The sequence below is a fragment of the Microplitis mediator genome, chromosome 3, assembly GCF_029852145.1.
Source record: "Microplitis mediator isolate UGA2020A chromosome 3, iyMicMedi2.1, whole genome shotgun sequence".
NCBI lineage: Eukaryota > Metazoa > Arthropoda > Insecta > Hymenoptera > Braconidae > Microplitis > Microplitis mediator.
In genome coordinates this window covers 8,628,045-8,639,388 of record NC_079971.1, presented here as the reverse complement: position 1 = coordinate 8,639,388, position 11,344 = coordinate 8,628,045, and the positions used below count along the sequence as shown (strand labels likewise).

General features: G+C 28.6%; 5 protein-coding genes across 9 annotated transcripts in view; 3 read left to right on the top strand and 2 right to left on the bottom strand.

Annotated features, from left to right (window-relative positions):
* The window catches only part of LOC130665629 (kelch domain-containing protein 10 homolog), a 31,956-nt gene that overhangs the window by 16,246 nt on the left and 4,366 nt on the right, over positions 1-11,344 (top strand). Inside the window, exon 4 of one of the 5 annotated variants that reach the window (XM_057466093.1) lies at positions 6,298-8,070. The exons of 3 other annotated variants lie outside the window; for them this stretch is intronic. In XM_057466093.1, coding sequence (XP_057322076.1) covers positions 6,298-6,303 — 6 coding nt within the window. In that variant the 3' untranslated portion in view covers positions 6,304-8,070. Of the gene's footprint in view, positions 1-3,586; positions 4,738-6,297; positions 8,071-11,344 lie in introns of those variants that run through there. One more of the 5 variants, XM_057466092.1, reaches the window with a different exon arrangement.
* On the top strand, positions 2,208-3,464 carry LOC130665634 (uncharacterized). Its single transcript, XM_057466101.1, has one exon. It carries the CDS (start codon positions 2,251-2,253, stop codon positions 3,412-3,414), a length of 1,164 nt encoding a protein of 387 aa, XP_057322084.1. The 5' UTR covers positions 2,208-2,250; the 3' UTR covers positions 3,415-3,464.
* Positions 3,426-7,897, bottom strand: LOC130665631 (prion-like-(Q/N-rich) domain-bearing protein 25). Its single transcript, XM_057466094.1, has 6 exons — positions 7,677-7,897; positions 7,496-7,595; positions 7,162-7,410; positions 6,852-7,100; positions 4,535-4,783; positions 3,426-4,461 (listed from the first exon to the last, which is right to left on the bottom strand). Exons 1-6 carry the CDS (start codon positions 7,821-7,823, stop codon positions 4,217-4,219), a joined length of 1,239 nt encoding a protein of 412 aa, XP_057322077.1. The 5' UTR covers positions 7,824-7,897; the 3' UTR covers positions 3,426-4,216.
* Positions 9,557-10,614, bottom strand: LOC130665635 (uncharacterized). Its single transcript, XM_057466102.1, has one exon. The coding sequence runs from the start codon at positions 10,612-10,614 to the stop codon at positions 9,592-9,594; it is 1,023 nt and encodes a 340-aa protein (XP_057322085.1). The 3' UTR covers positions 9,557-9,591.
* LOC130665640 (uncharacterized) lies at positions 10,616-11,328 on the top strand. Its single transcript, XM_057466108.1, has one exon. It carries the CDS (start codon positions 10,616-10,618, stop codon positions 11,303-11,305), a length of 690 nt encoding a protein of 229 aa, XP_057322091.1. The 3' UTR covers positions 11,306-11,328.

Below are 11,344 nucleotides of genomic sequence, written 5' to 3'. Positions count from 1 at the left end.
AATTTATGTAATGGGTATAAAAATTTTTCAATCATTGTATATTCATTATTTCGTATAACTGGTGCCAATGAAAATATTATATTATCATCTACATATTTTAGTGGATTAAAATGAATAAATTTATTATCGTTGTTGCTATTATTATCTTTATCATTAGTATCTTCCTTTAATGTTCCGTTCTCTATTTTAAGTACATTTAAATTATAAGCATATCGCAAAACTGTATAATCGTGTTCATTATAAACGACAAATATCCATGATAATGATAAGTCATCATTATTGTTGTTATTATCATGAAATGTACGATTATTAAAATAATCAGTTAATACCATAAACTTATGATTATCATCACGTAGGCATTCATTTTCGATAAATTCTTCAACGGATAACATTTTAACTATTAAATTTATCACACGTTATATATAAATCTTTAACAATTACATATTATATAGTTTATGTTTTTTTTCATAATCGGTGTACTAAGAAAAGGAAATTAATTTTAAATTTTTATTGTCTTCGCTTGTTAGTAAATATTTTGATTAAATCTAATCCTCATAATTTAAAATTACCACAACGATTTTAATTTAAACTATTTTGTGATCATTATTCATAAAATCTAAGGAAAAATTCTACTAATATCTCGTATACCACATTACCGCAAAGGACAAAAACTACCTGATTAGCTTCTAGAACGTCTGCGAGCCTGCGATCGGCTTCTAGAACGTCTACGAGTCTGTGATCGACTTCTAGAACGTTTACGAGTCTGTGATCGACTTCTAGAACGCTTACGAGTCTGTGACCGACTTCTAGAACGTTTACGAGTCTTTGATCGACTTCTAGAACGTCTACGAGTCTTTGATGGACTTCTAAAATATCTATTAAGTCGAGATCGACTTCTAGATTGTTTACGGGATCTAGAACGTCTTTTTTTTTTACGTCTTGATTTTTCTAATGAATTAACACCTAATGGTGACCGTAATGTACTACTAGTAAACATATTTTTTTTTTTAATAATATATGTTTATAAATTACTATAAAAATCTATTACTAATAATAAGGAAAAAAATGTATAAAATTTATTTAGTTATTTGATTACTTCCCAAGTAACGCATTAAGCAAAAAAAACCTTAACAATATAATATTAAGATATATCTGATGAATGCAATTTTAAAAAATCATAATTTTTGACGAATTTTGAAGCGTAATATTAATAATCAAAGTGCACATAGTTAACATAGCATGTAATTAAAAGGTCGGATTAAGGGGGGGAGGGGGTAAGGACTAAAAATCAGTTTTTTTTGGTTTTCTTATAGCTACACATTTTAAGAATATAGTCTCCAAATTTGAAGTCAATCAGAGCAAAACTCTCGAAGTTATTAACTAGTTGGTCTTCTTTAAAACTGTAGTCTTAGACAAAAGAATGTTATCAAAACATTAAAATCGACTTCACTAGATCAGACAGTAGTGCATCAATATGCAGTCTGTAGTTTATATTTAGATATTTTGTTTCTGAGAAAAACTCAGCCATAACTGACAACCCCTGTTAATAAGAAATAATTTTTAAAAATACAACTTTCAACAAAGTGAAAATTGCTACAAAGCATCCCGTAACCCTAGCACCCATTTCCAATACATCTCGATGTGCATTAGCTCCTTTAAAAGCTGGTAGTAGTGATAAATGTACGTTCAATAAACCGATATGTTAGCTATATTACAAGTAATCAAAATTAAAATCTATCTGTAAAAATGTTTTTTCAATATCATAGATATCTAGTCGGAATAAATTCTAGATAATTCTAGAATTATTAATTTTTAAATTTTAAATAAATAATAGTTTATGTTATTCGTGTACTAAGGAACAAATAATTTGACGCACATGTCGCGATCATGATTGTCATGTTCGCTTCTTAGTCCACCTGAGTGACAAAAAGTAATACATTTTCGCAACGTGTGGTGGATTTTCATCCGCTTCAAGTACAATCACGTCATTAGTTATAGAGAGCAAAATTAAATAAAATCATTGGCCGTGACATCTTATGACTATTTAAGTATAGTAAAGTTGAAACTGTAATGTTATAGGCTATTTAGCGCACAAGCGCGGTTAAGTAAAATGTATCGGCAAGGCTGAATAGATTTGGTGCTTCCGACACGACTTACAGCACTCAGAAATTGAACTTTCAAAGCAGGTGTTGCAAAAAATTACTTAAACAATCTCTTTTATTAGATGTGAATGACAATAAATAAAAAAAAATGTCTGGAATATATGAAATATTCGCAACAAATTTTTATGGACGTAATTCAACAAATAATACTGTTGAAACATCAATGATTGATGATTTATCTCAACCATTAGTATTATATTTATGTATTGTAAAAGAATCTGTCGATATTATTGATTATATATCAACAAAACCATTTGGTTCAGATAATTCAAAAATTCAAAATCGAAAAGAAGAACCAACGCGTTTGTATATTATTAAATATCGATCACCAGATAGCGATGAATATCAAACAACTATAAATGCCTTAAACATAATTATTGATAGAATTGAGCGTAATGAATTAAGAGAGTTAATAAATTATAATTTATCGTCACGTATATCAGTATTTAAACAATACAAATCCCTGGAAACATATCACGATTGTAAATATTTATTGAAAAATTTTCCTTCAATAAATATTGTTTATGTAAATAAATCATTACCATTAACTTATAATTATTACGATACAACAACAATATCACTTTGTACAGATTACCAAAAACGTGTTATGCTTGACGATAATAATGAAAGAAGAAGTATACCATTGGGTATGACACAAATATGCTGTCCAGAAAAATCAAACGTATTGTCAGTATGTGATTTTACATTACGTAATAATGAAATAAGTAATTGGTCAGTATGTAAATATAATAACACCGGTCAATTAATTTCATATGAAGTATGTAAATGTTTAAATGAAGTACCATTATTACGTTGGTATAATTTTATTAAAATATTACGTTTAAGTGATGAATTTACGCAAATTACAACACATTTGGCATATCTTAAAACAGAAGATAATTTAATATTTTGGTTATCAACATTACATACATTTATGCCATCAAAAGATGAAGATATTTATTGGGATAATAATCAACATTCTAATTTAAAATTATTACATGATAATTATCCAAATGAAATTAATGCTGTTGATTTAAATTATTCATATACAGATTTTAATAAATTAACTTACTGTCAGATTATTACTATTGAAGAGGTATTTTTAAAATATAATTTTGATAATATACAAAGTAAAGAACGTACTACCTTTGCGTTTGATAATGACGGTAGTACGGTAATGTTTATTGGTTTGTTGAGTCATAATGTTTTGGGTGTAGATCATATGAAACATTTTGATAATTTAGTATTTTAATTATTATTTAAATATAAAGAAATTTATTATTTACAATTATTCATTTTTTTATTTTACTTATACACAACATTGCTCTTCAAAACGGAGACTTGGCGATTCGCCTTCTGGTTTAGTTATTTTTTTAGTAAACTAATAAAATTTTATTCTAATTAAAATCTGCAATTATATGCAGATGACATGAAGATATATAGAGAAGTTAGTAATGAAAGAGATCAGTATGTCTTTCAGCAAGACATTGATGAACTTGAGATTTGGTGCAAGAAGAATAATAAATTGTCAATAAACTTGAAGAAATATGCAATTATCTTTTTTTCATAGTCACATAACCAACTGCTTGCAGTATATCTATTTGATGGACAAGTTATCCACAGTTAAAACCATAAAAGACCTTGGCGTGATTGATGACATAGTAAATTTCTCTGAACATATTAATAGCATAACACTTCGTGCCTATCGAAGTCTTAAGTTTATCCGTAGAGCAAGCAAAGAGTTCAAGAATGTCACTACTCTGATACATCTCTTTTCAGCGTTTTTCAAACCCATACTGGAGTATCCATATAAGCAATTTGGCGCAATATCTATTTGTGATTGATTATTTAATAATCTATTTTTTTGTTTTTCTTCAAATGAATAGAATTAATTTTTTAGTTGTAATGTGACTTAGCTTAAATTGAATTAAATAAATAAAGAAATAAATAAATAGAATCCCTAATGGACCTGTCTTGTCCTCTCCTTTTTCTTTAAATTTTTATTTTTCATCTTTACTCGTTCAAATACAATACATAAAAGAAAATAATTTACTTTATACACATTTACCATTGATCTGTATAGTGTTATTAGAGCATTCGCATTTACTATTGATGCAAACAGAATTTTCAATCGCACAATGTTCATCACCTGAACAAAATCCACTTAAAATTTGTAAACAACTTGATCCATCGTGTGAAATAAAATCAGTTTTACAAACACATTTATTATTTTCCGAACAATGTGCATGTTTTACTAATGTACAATCTGCATTAATTTCACAATTTTGAACGATGGAATCTACAATGAATAAATATATTTATATCATTTTCATGTTACACACATTGACATTTTCATAAAATACTATACTTACTTGGTATACATGTATGATTAGATACAGATATATAATTAGGTTTACACTGACATTTATGATCAGCACAAACAGAATTGTCAGGTGCACATCGTTCGTTACTCCGACAGAATTCTTCCAAAGATGGTAAACATAAATCATCAATATAAGTATAATTTTCCTTACATAAACATTTTTTATCGTCTGAGCATTTAAAATTTTCCAATACATTTCCACAATCTTTATTTTTTTCACAAGGTTTTCCAAATTTAACTGAAATAGAATAATACCGTTAAAAATTTCAGACAGCAGTCTCTGTAGATGCCTGATGAAGTTAGAATAAAACTAACGAAACTTAGCGTTATGAACGATTAAACAAACAACACGTAATTTTTGGTCTTTTTTCACCTGAACGCTACAATATTTATAATAATATCTTAAACATCCAATAATAGTTTGTATTACATATATGTGTAATACAAGTGATAACAATTTTTTATGAAATTTACATGCACAATACAAAGAATAAGTAACATTTTGTGAGAGTGTAATAAATCGTCATAAATTTGAATGCAGCTTCCGTAGATACATCGGGTTACTAATTCCAAAATGATTTATATTTTCATATGCCTTTTTGGCTTTAGAGAGCTTATTTTTAAAGTCTATAGAGCTTATCATTTTTTTTTTATTACCAATCGTTTGGGGACTTCGAAGCTAAAAATTGAAAAAAAAAAATTTTGAAAGCTAAAAAGGAGTACAATGCAAGTGAAACGCCCTTTGGCTTCCAAATTTTTTTAACTTCCCGCTAAAAAAATTGAAAATTTTCAAAAATTCGGGAAGTTATTGGTTTCGGTCCGATTTTTGAAAACCGGACTGAGTTTTCATCAGATGTCGACGTTTTGAGGTCCTAGGAAGCTATTCTGACCACTTTCAGGATGATGTCTGAGTGTCAGTATACAGAAAAAAAAACATCTTTACTCAAGAAAATTTTTCTTCAACCACGAAATTTTTCAGCGGGTAGAATGAAAACCGGAAATTTATTTAACGTTACTTAGTTGAACCAAGAAATAAAAATGTTTGGTTCGAGAAAGTTATACACTTAATTGAAGAACTATGATGTTTTGAAACAATAAACGGTACGAACTCGAACTAAAAATGAAGGGAGTTGGTTTAAAAAATTTAAACTTTTGAGGGAGTAAATTTTCTGTAAATATTAATTTTTTTGTAACAGTCTTAAGACAAGAAAAAATTTCTCGAGTTAAGAACCAACTTTCTTGACTCAAGAAAGTATGTTCTTGGTTTAAAAAATTATTTTTCATGGTTCAAAAACTTGTTTGTTTCAGCTCAAGATATTTTTTCTTGACTCAAAAACGTAACAATCTTTAGCCAACAAAAAAAATTTTTAAATGAAAAAAAAAAAAATGTTCTCGCACCAAGAAAACAATTTTTTGAACCCAAAAAGTTTTTTCTTGGCTTGAAGAATTTATGTTTCGGGCTAAGAAAATGATGTCTTGCGCGAAGAAAATTTCTTGATCCAAATAATTTTTTGCTTCAATAAAGTAAGAAATTTCGCTTAGTTCAGGAAAAAAATTTCGAAGACATTTTATTTCTTGGTTCAAGATTTCCTTTTTTAACTAAGTAACCGATCAGAACGGTACTTGCGGCAATCGAAAGAGCTTGTTGGCCATTAACTTTCCTGAAAATTTCAGATCGATCGACCAATTAAACTCTAAGGTATAAAAGAAATACGAAAAAAAAGATTTTCTAGTTTTTTTTAAATTTTTCAGAAATGACTCCATCGATTGATTCCAAGATCTTATCAGCTCTAGAACTCAACGAAATGCGTCGATTGCCACCTCAACCATCTTTGAAACAACTAGACCGATCAATTTCAAATTTTAATCAGTTCTAGGGTATAATCAAACCTGTCGATTGTCGCCTCAACTATCAAAATCGGTCGATTCGTTCGAGAGATATCGTTGGAGAAAAAAATGGTAAAAACGTTTTTTTTTCAAAAACAATGGCATACAAGAGCATTTTCGAGCTCGATGAGCTCGAAAGTGCATTCACAATAATGTTTTCGAGGTCCTTGAGCGGGAAGTTTTGGGGCTGGTCAGACAGTTTTTTTTTTTTAATTTTTAGCTTTAAGATAAGTCTACAAAACGATGGGCAATGAAAAAAAATATACGCGCTTTTTATTTCAGGGCGCTTCTGAAAAGCGTATAAAACGATAAGTCCTTTTAGAATTATTATCGCGACATAACATCATATCTATCATGCATGCATTAAAACAAAATAGTTTTTATTTTTATATGATTAAATTATTTGTAATTACACTTACTCTCTTTACATTCATAATTAGATATAGCTTTGTAATGAGCTTTACACTGACATTTATTATTAAAACAAATAGAATTATGAGGTGCACATCGTTCATTACTCCAACAAAATTCATCTAAAAGCGGGGCACATGTGGCATTATTTATGACAATTCTGTTTTCTTTACAAGTACACTTTTTATTGTTAGAACATTTAAAATGCATCGAATCTTTACAGTGGTAATCACTGTAACAGGATTTTCCCAAAACCGCTAAAACAAAAAATGATTTACTTATTTTTACGAGTGAATACATTTAAATATTTAAACTTACTTGGCACACATTGATTGTCAAAATTTAATTCGAAAAAAGGTTTACATTCACATTTATAATTAATGCAAGTAGAATTTTCAATAGAACAGTCCGTATCGTTCAAACAAAATCCACTTGTGAGTTTCCCACAAGTTGTTGAATTTAATGGAACTAAATTATCTGTACATTGACATTTTTTATCCTTATTACAATACAAATCAAACATATTCAAGCAATCTATATCGGTTCGACAAGAATCTCCTATAAGCGCTGAAATTTTTTTTTAAATTCATAAATGAATTTTATTTCTCTAATAAAAATTAAATTTAAAGTTATACACAAAAAAAAATCATACCCGGTTGCAAACATAAAAATGAACTTTTATATGAATTCCAAGTTATTGCTTGGCATTCGCTACTTTCTTCACAACATGGAGTTCTGAGATTTGGATTACACTAATGAAAACAAAAAAAAAAGGAACATATTCGACTTTAAGTATATAAAAAAAAGCTTATCATTATTAATTAAATACTCACCTGTTTATCATAAACAACGCATTCACTAATGTTATAATCAATGTATTGATCAATATAATCGTTTTCAGTATAAGGAGTATCTATGATATGAGCATGACTAATTTCATAGATATTCAAAATTATTACAAATATAATTTTACTGTACATTGTTACTATCACGAATGTCACACGAATGTGATTGTTGGAATGAAACTATTCCTTTTATTCGATCATTTTTAAATATAGAACTATGAGGTGAATATATCTTAATGATGTTTTCAACTAAAAAGGATAAAAATAGTGTGTTTTTTTTTTTATTTATTAGTTGATAAATTTCATAAATTTTATTTTTAATTTATAATCAATGTAGTAATTAAAAAAAAAAAAAAACTGAGAGTTTGTTTGGACATAGAATAAAAAAAACTAAAATTTAATTGTAATTTCGTACATTTTTACTGTTTAACTCCATTTAAAATAATGAATTTCTTCCCCAGTCTAGATTTCGCCCGTTAAATTTATTTCACCCCTGTCAGAATAAAATTTTTTCATTGTAAATTTAATTACTTTAATTCTGTAAACAAAATTATTATATTATGCCATGTAACCTCATCAAGCTTTACAGACAAATTTATTTCACTGACTTGAACATTTCTTTCAACGAATACATTCGTTCCAGTAAAAATTAAAATGTTTTTTTTCCTACCCCTATTTTTTTTCCTTTCCTTCTGCTAGTTCCCCAGCTGGCTAAAGGATGTGCTCCCGTACAGCCAACCCTATAAAAAAAAAAGCCATATGGGAACCCAGCATAGATTTCTATGTGGGTTCCCACATGGTGTTTTCGGATGGATTCTCATATGGTTTCTGGTAGGAATCCAGCATAGATTCATATATACGCGTATCAATAGACGATAGCCATAGAAATCCAGATACCCCGGATTCTATAGAAATTACTTATATAGAAACCCAGATTCCCGTATGAATTTCTTACAAGGAAACCCATGTATCCAAGTTCCTATGTGGGAATCCAGATACCCATGGATTCTTACATAAATCTATACCTCCCTATATGGATTCCTATGCTCTGTCCTAGTAACACGTGTTTGAGCAAGATTCTGGAGTAAGTATTTTGAGCAAGACCCCTAGCTGCGAGTGTCTTTTTCTACGTATGTGTCTTTCGCAAGATCGTGTATCAAGAAACCTATGTCAAGATTTGTGTATCTCTTGCTCATGGTAACGTACGCAAGAATATTAAAGATATCTTGAACACGTGTAAAGAAACAGTGTCTGACGCATTTCTTGCACCAGTAACTTACAGTAGGTACTTACGCATGGCTTGCTCAAGATCTGCTCAAGGCTCAAGGTCAATTTTGAGCCTTGAGCAGATCTTGAGCAAGCCATGCGCAACTATTTTCAACTACAGTCTTCCTCCAGAATTGAGTTATAATCTGGCACAAATTTCTTGTGTAAGGCTTATACTAAACTTGCAATTTAAATCTGGTCACAAGTATCTGCAGCAAGACACATACGCAGAAAAAAACACTAGCATCTATCGATCTTGAGAGCAGACTTGCTCAAGAATTGAAACAGATTGCTATATGGGTGATTAAAAGAAACAAACTCATGGGTTCCCATGCAATCCCACATAGATTTTTTTGATAGGAAACTTCTTCACTATTATAATAATATTCTAAAAAAAGATATTCTACGCATGCGCAAACTAGAATATTGTGATAGTGGGAGAAATATTTTAGTCAGAACAAATTCCGCACTCTCACTTAAACGATCATATTATACTTATAGATTTTGAAATTTAAGGTTAGCTAGATCAGCTAATACAGATCATCAATACCTTAGAATTTTATTTTATAATTTTCATTGCAGGGTTATTTAAAAAAAAATTCAATTTTCCATTGTTAATAAATCATAAGTATAATTTTTAGTATGAATCGAGACGAAAGCATTTAGCAATAATTGATTGCATTTTTTCGTAGTAATAGAAATACGTCCAATTAATAGAATCACGAGGTAATTCAGTTAATGTACGATGATGGTTATCTTCTTTAACAAACGACTCATTAATGTCATAATGAAATTTATCATTTGACGTAATAACATTTATATCAACTGGTGTAAAACGTTTATTGTTCAAACAATGATGAAATCGCAAACAATTTTCACATTCTTTCGATAGTTTGGGGCATTTTGTAGGAGCGTTTTTATCATCTGAACAATTGCTCCGATCTAATGAACAATTTTCAATCTCTTCACATATATTTTTACTATACGAAAGATTTCGTTTCCACAGCCACCTGTAATAAGGATTTGGTACACTCAGTATATTATAAATACCATCAAAGAATATACATTCATATACAATAAATTGTTTTTTGGTATTTATTAAATAATCTAAGTATAACATTGCATAGAAACATCCAGAGTTATTACCAGCTAAAATAAATTTATCTTTATCTTCAACTTTTCCCAATGGAATATCATCCAAATTTATTTTTATTCTCAATTGTGGAAATACTATATTGTGCAGTAAATTAATAATGCAATGCATTGTTTCATATAAATATTCTTGTAAGCATGTCGGGTACTCAAATACACAAACTGTACGCCCCGTATTGTATGACAACATTTCAAAGAAATATTTTTGAATTTTTGTCGATTGAAAATAATCACCAGTAAACCATATTATTGGCATCAAATTATCTGTTTTAAAATCTAAATTTAGATTTTTACTTTCAATAATATAGTAGCAATATTCTTTTTCATTAAAAGTGTATTTTTTGCAAGTATTATTATTTATAATTCCATTATTTGCATTATTTGATACAAATATTGGTGGTATCCAAAATTTTGATATTATGGAATATAATATAGTACCATTTATTATTAAAGTTATTGTAGTTATTAGAAGGGTAATTATTATTACATAAATAATAAGAGACAACATAATGAGTGCGTTCTTTGTTGATAAACGACGTGATAAAATACGTTATAAACAACTAGATGATAATTTCCGTGGATATAATCTATCGGAATATATTAATGTCGCTACTATAAAAGGTGATTGTTTTGTTCATTATTTTTATGCGACGCCTGTTAATAGTCATACATTAAAATTATTAAAACATAATCATGTAGATCGTTTAGCTTGTATTTATATTAATAAAAGTAATAGCAAAATATTATTTATACGTTACGATGGATTGGCTAAAACATTTGACGACACCAATATTGTTGCTTATGATTATTGGACTATTAATGATACGACATTGATAGTAAATGATAATAGCAATATTAATTATTATATTGAAAAGATAAATCGAGAAGAATTAATACTTTCTGACAATATTAAAAATTCACTTGATGATTACGAATATGTTGGTTACGCTCACTGGCGTTATTTTGATCGAGGTATTTTATATTACGGCACACGTTTTTCTTACGATACGGGAATTATTAATGCACTTAAACGTAATGATGAGAGCGAAAAAGAAAAAAATTTTCTTGAGTCATTTATTATGTATGTGGCTGTACATGATAATAAAGTTTTGTGGTCGCAAATTCAAATCAATGATTTTGCTGAACGATTTCATATTAATAATTCAGAAAATATAACTGTCATATTACCAGAAAGATAATTATAAATTTATATAACACACAATTCATTACAATTGAAT

Excerpts from the sequence above, each read along its gene's own strand:
- LOC130665634 (XM_057466101.1), top strand. The coding sequence starts at position 2,251 with ATGTCTGGAATATATGAAATATTCGCAACAAATTTTTATGGACGTAAT.
- LOC130665640 (XM_057466108.1), top strand. The coding sequence starts at position 10,616 with ATGAGTGCGTTCTTTGTTGATAAACGACGTGATAAAATACGTTATAAA.
- LOC130665635 (XM_057466102.1), bottom strand. The coding sequence starts at position 10,614 with ATGTTGTCTCTTATTATTTATGTAATAATAATTACCCTTCTAATAACT.
- LOC130665631 (XM_057466094.1), bottom strand. The coding sequence starts at position 7,823 with ATGTACAGTAAAATTATATTTGTAATAATTTTGAATATCTATGAAATT. Across the intron at positions 4,784-6,851 it reads TAATTATGAATGTAAAGAGA|TTAAATTTGGAAAACCTTGT; the intron begins GTAAGTGTAATT and ends ATTCTATTTCAG. Across the intron at positions 4,462-4,534 it reads TAATCATACATGTATACCAA|ATTCCATCGTTCAAAATTGT; the intron begins GTAAGTATAGTA and ends TATTCATTGTAG.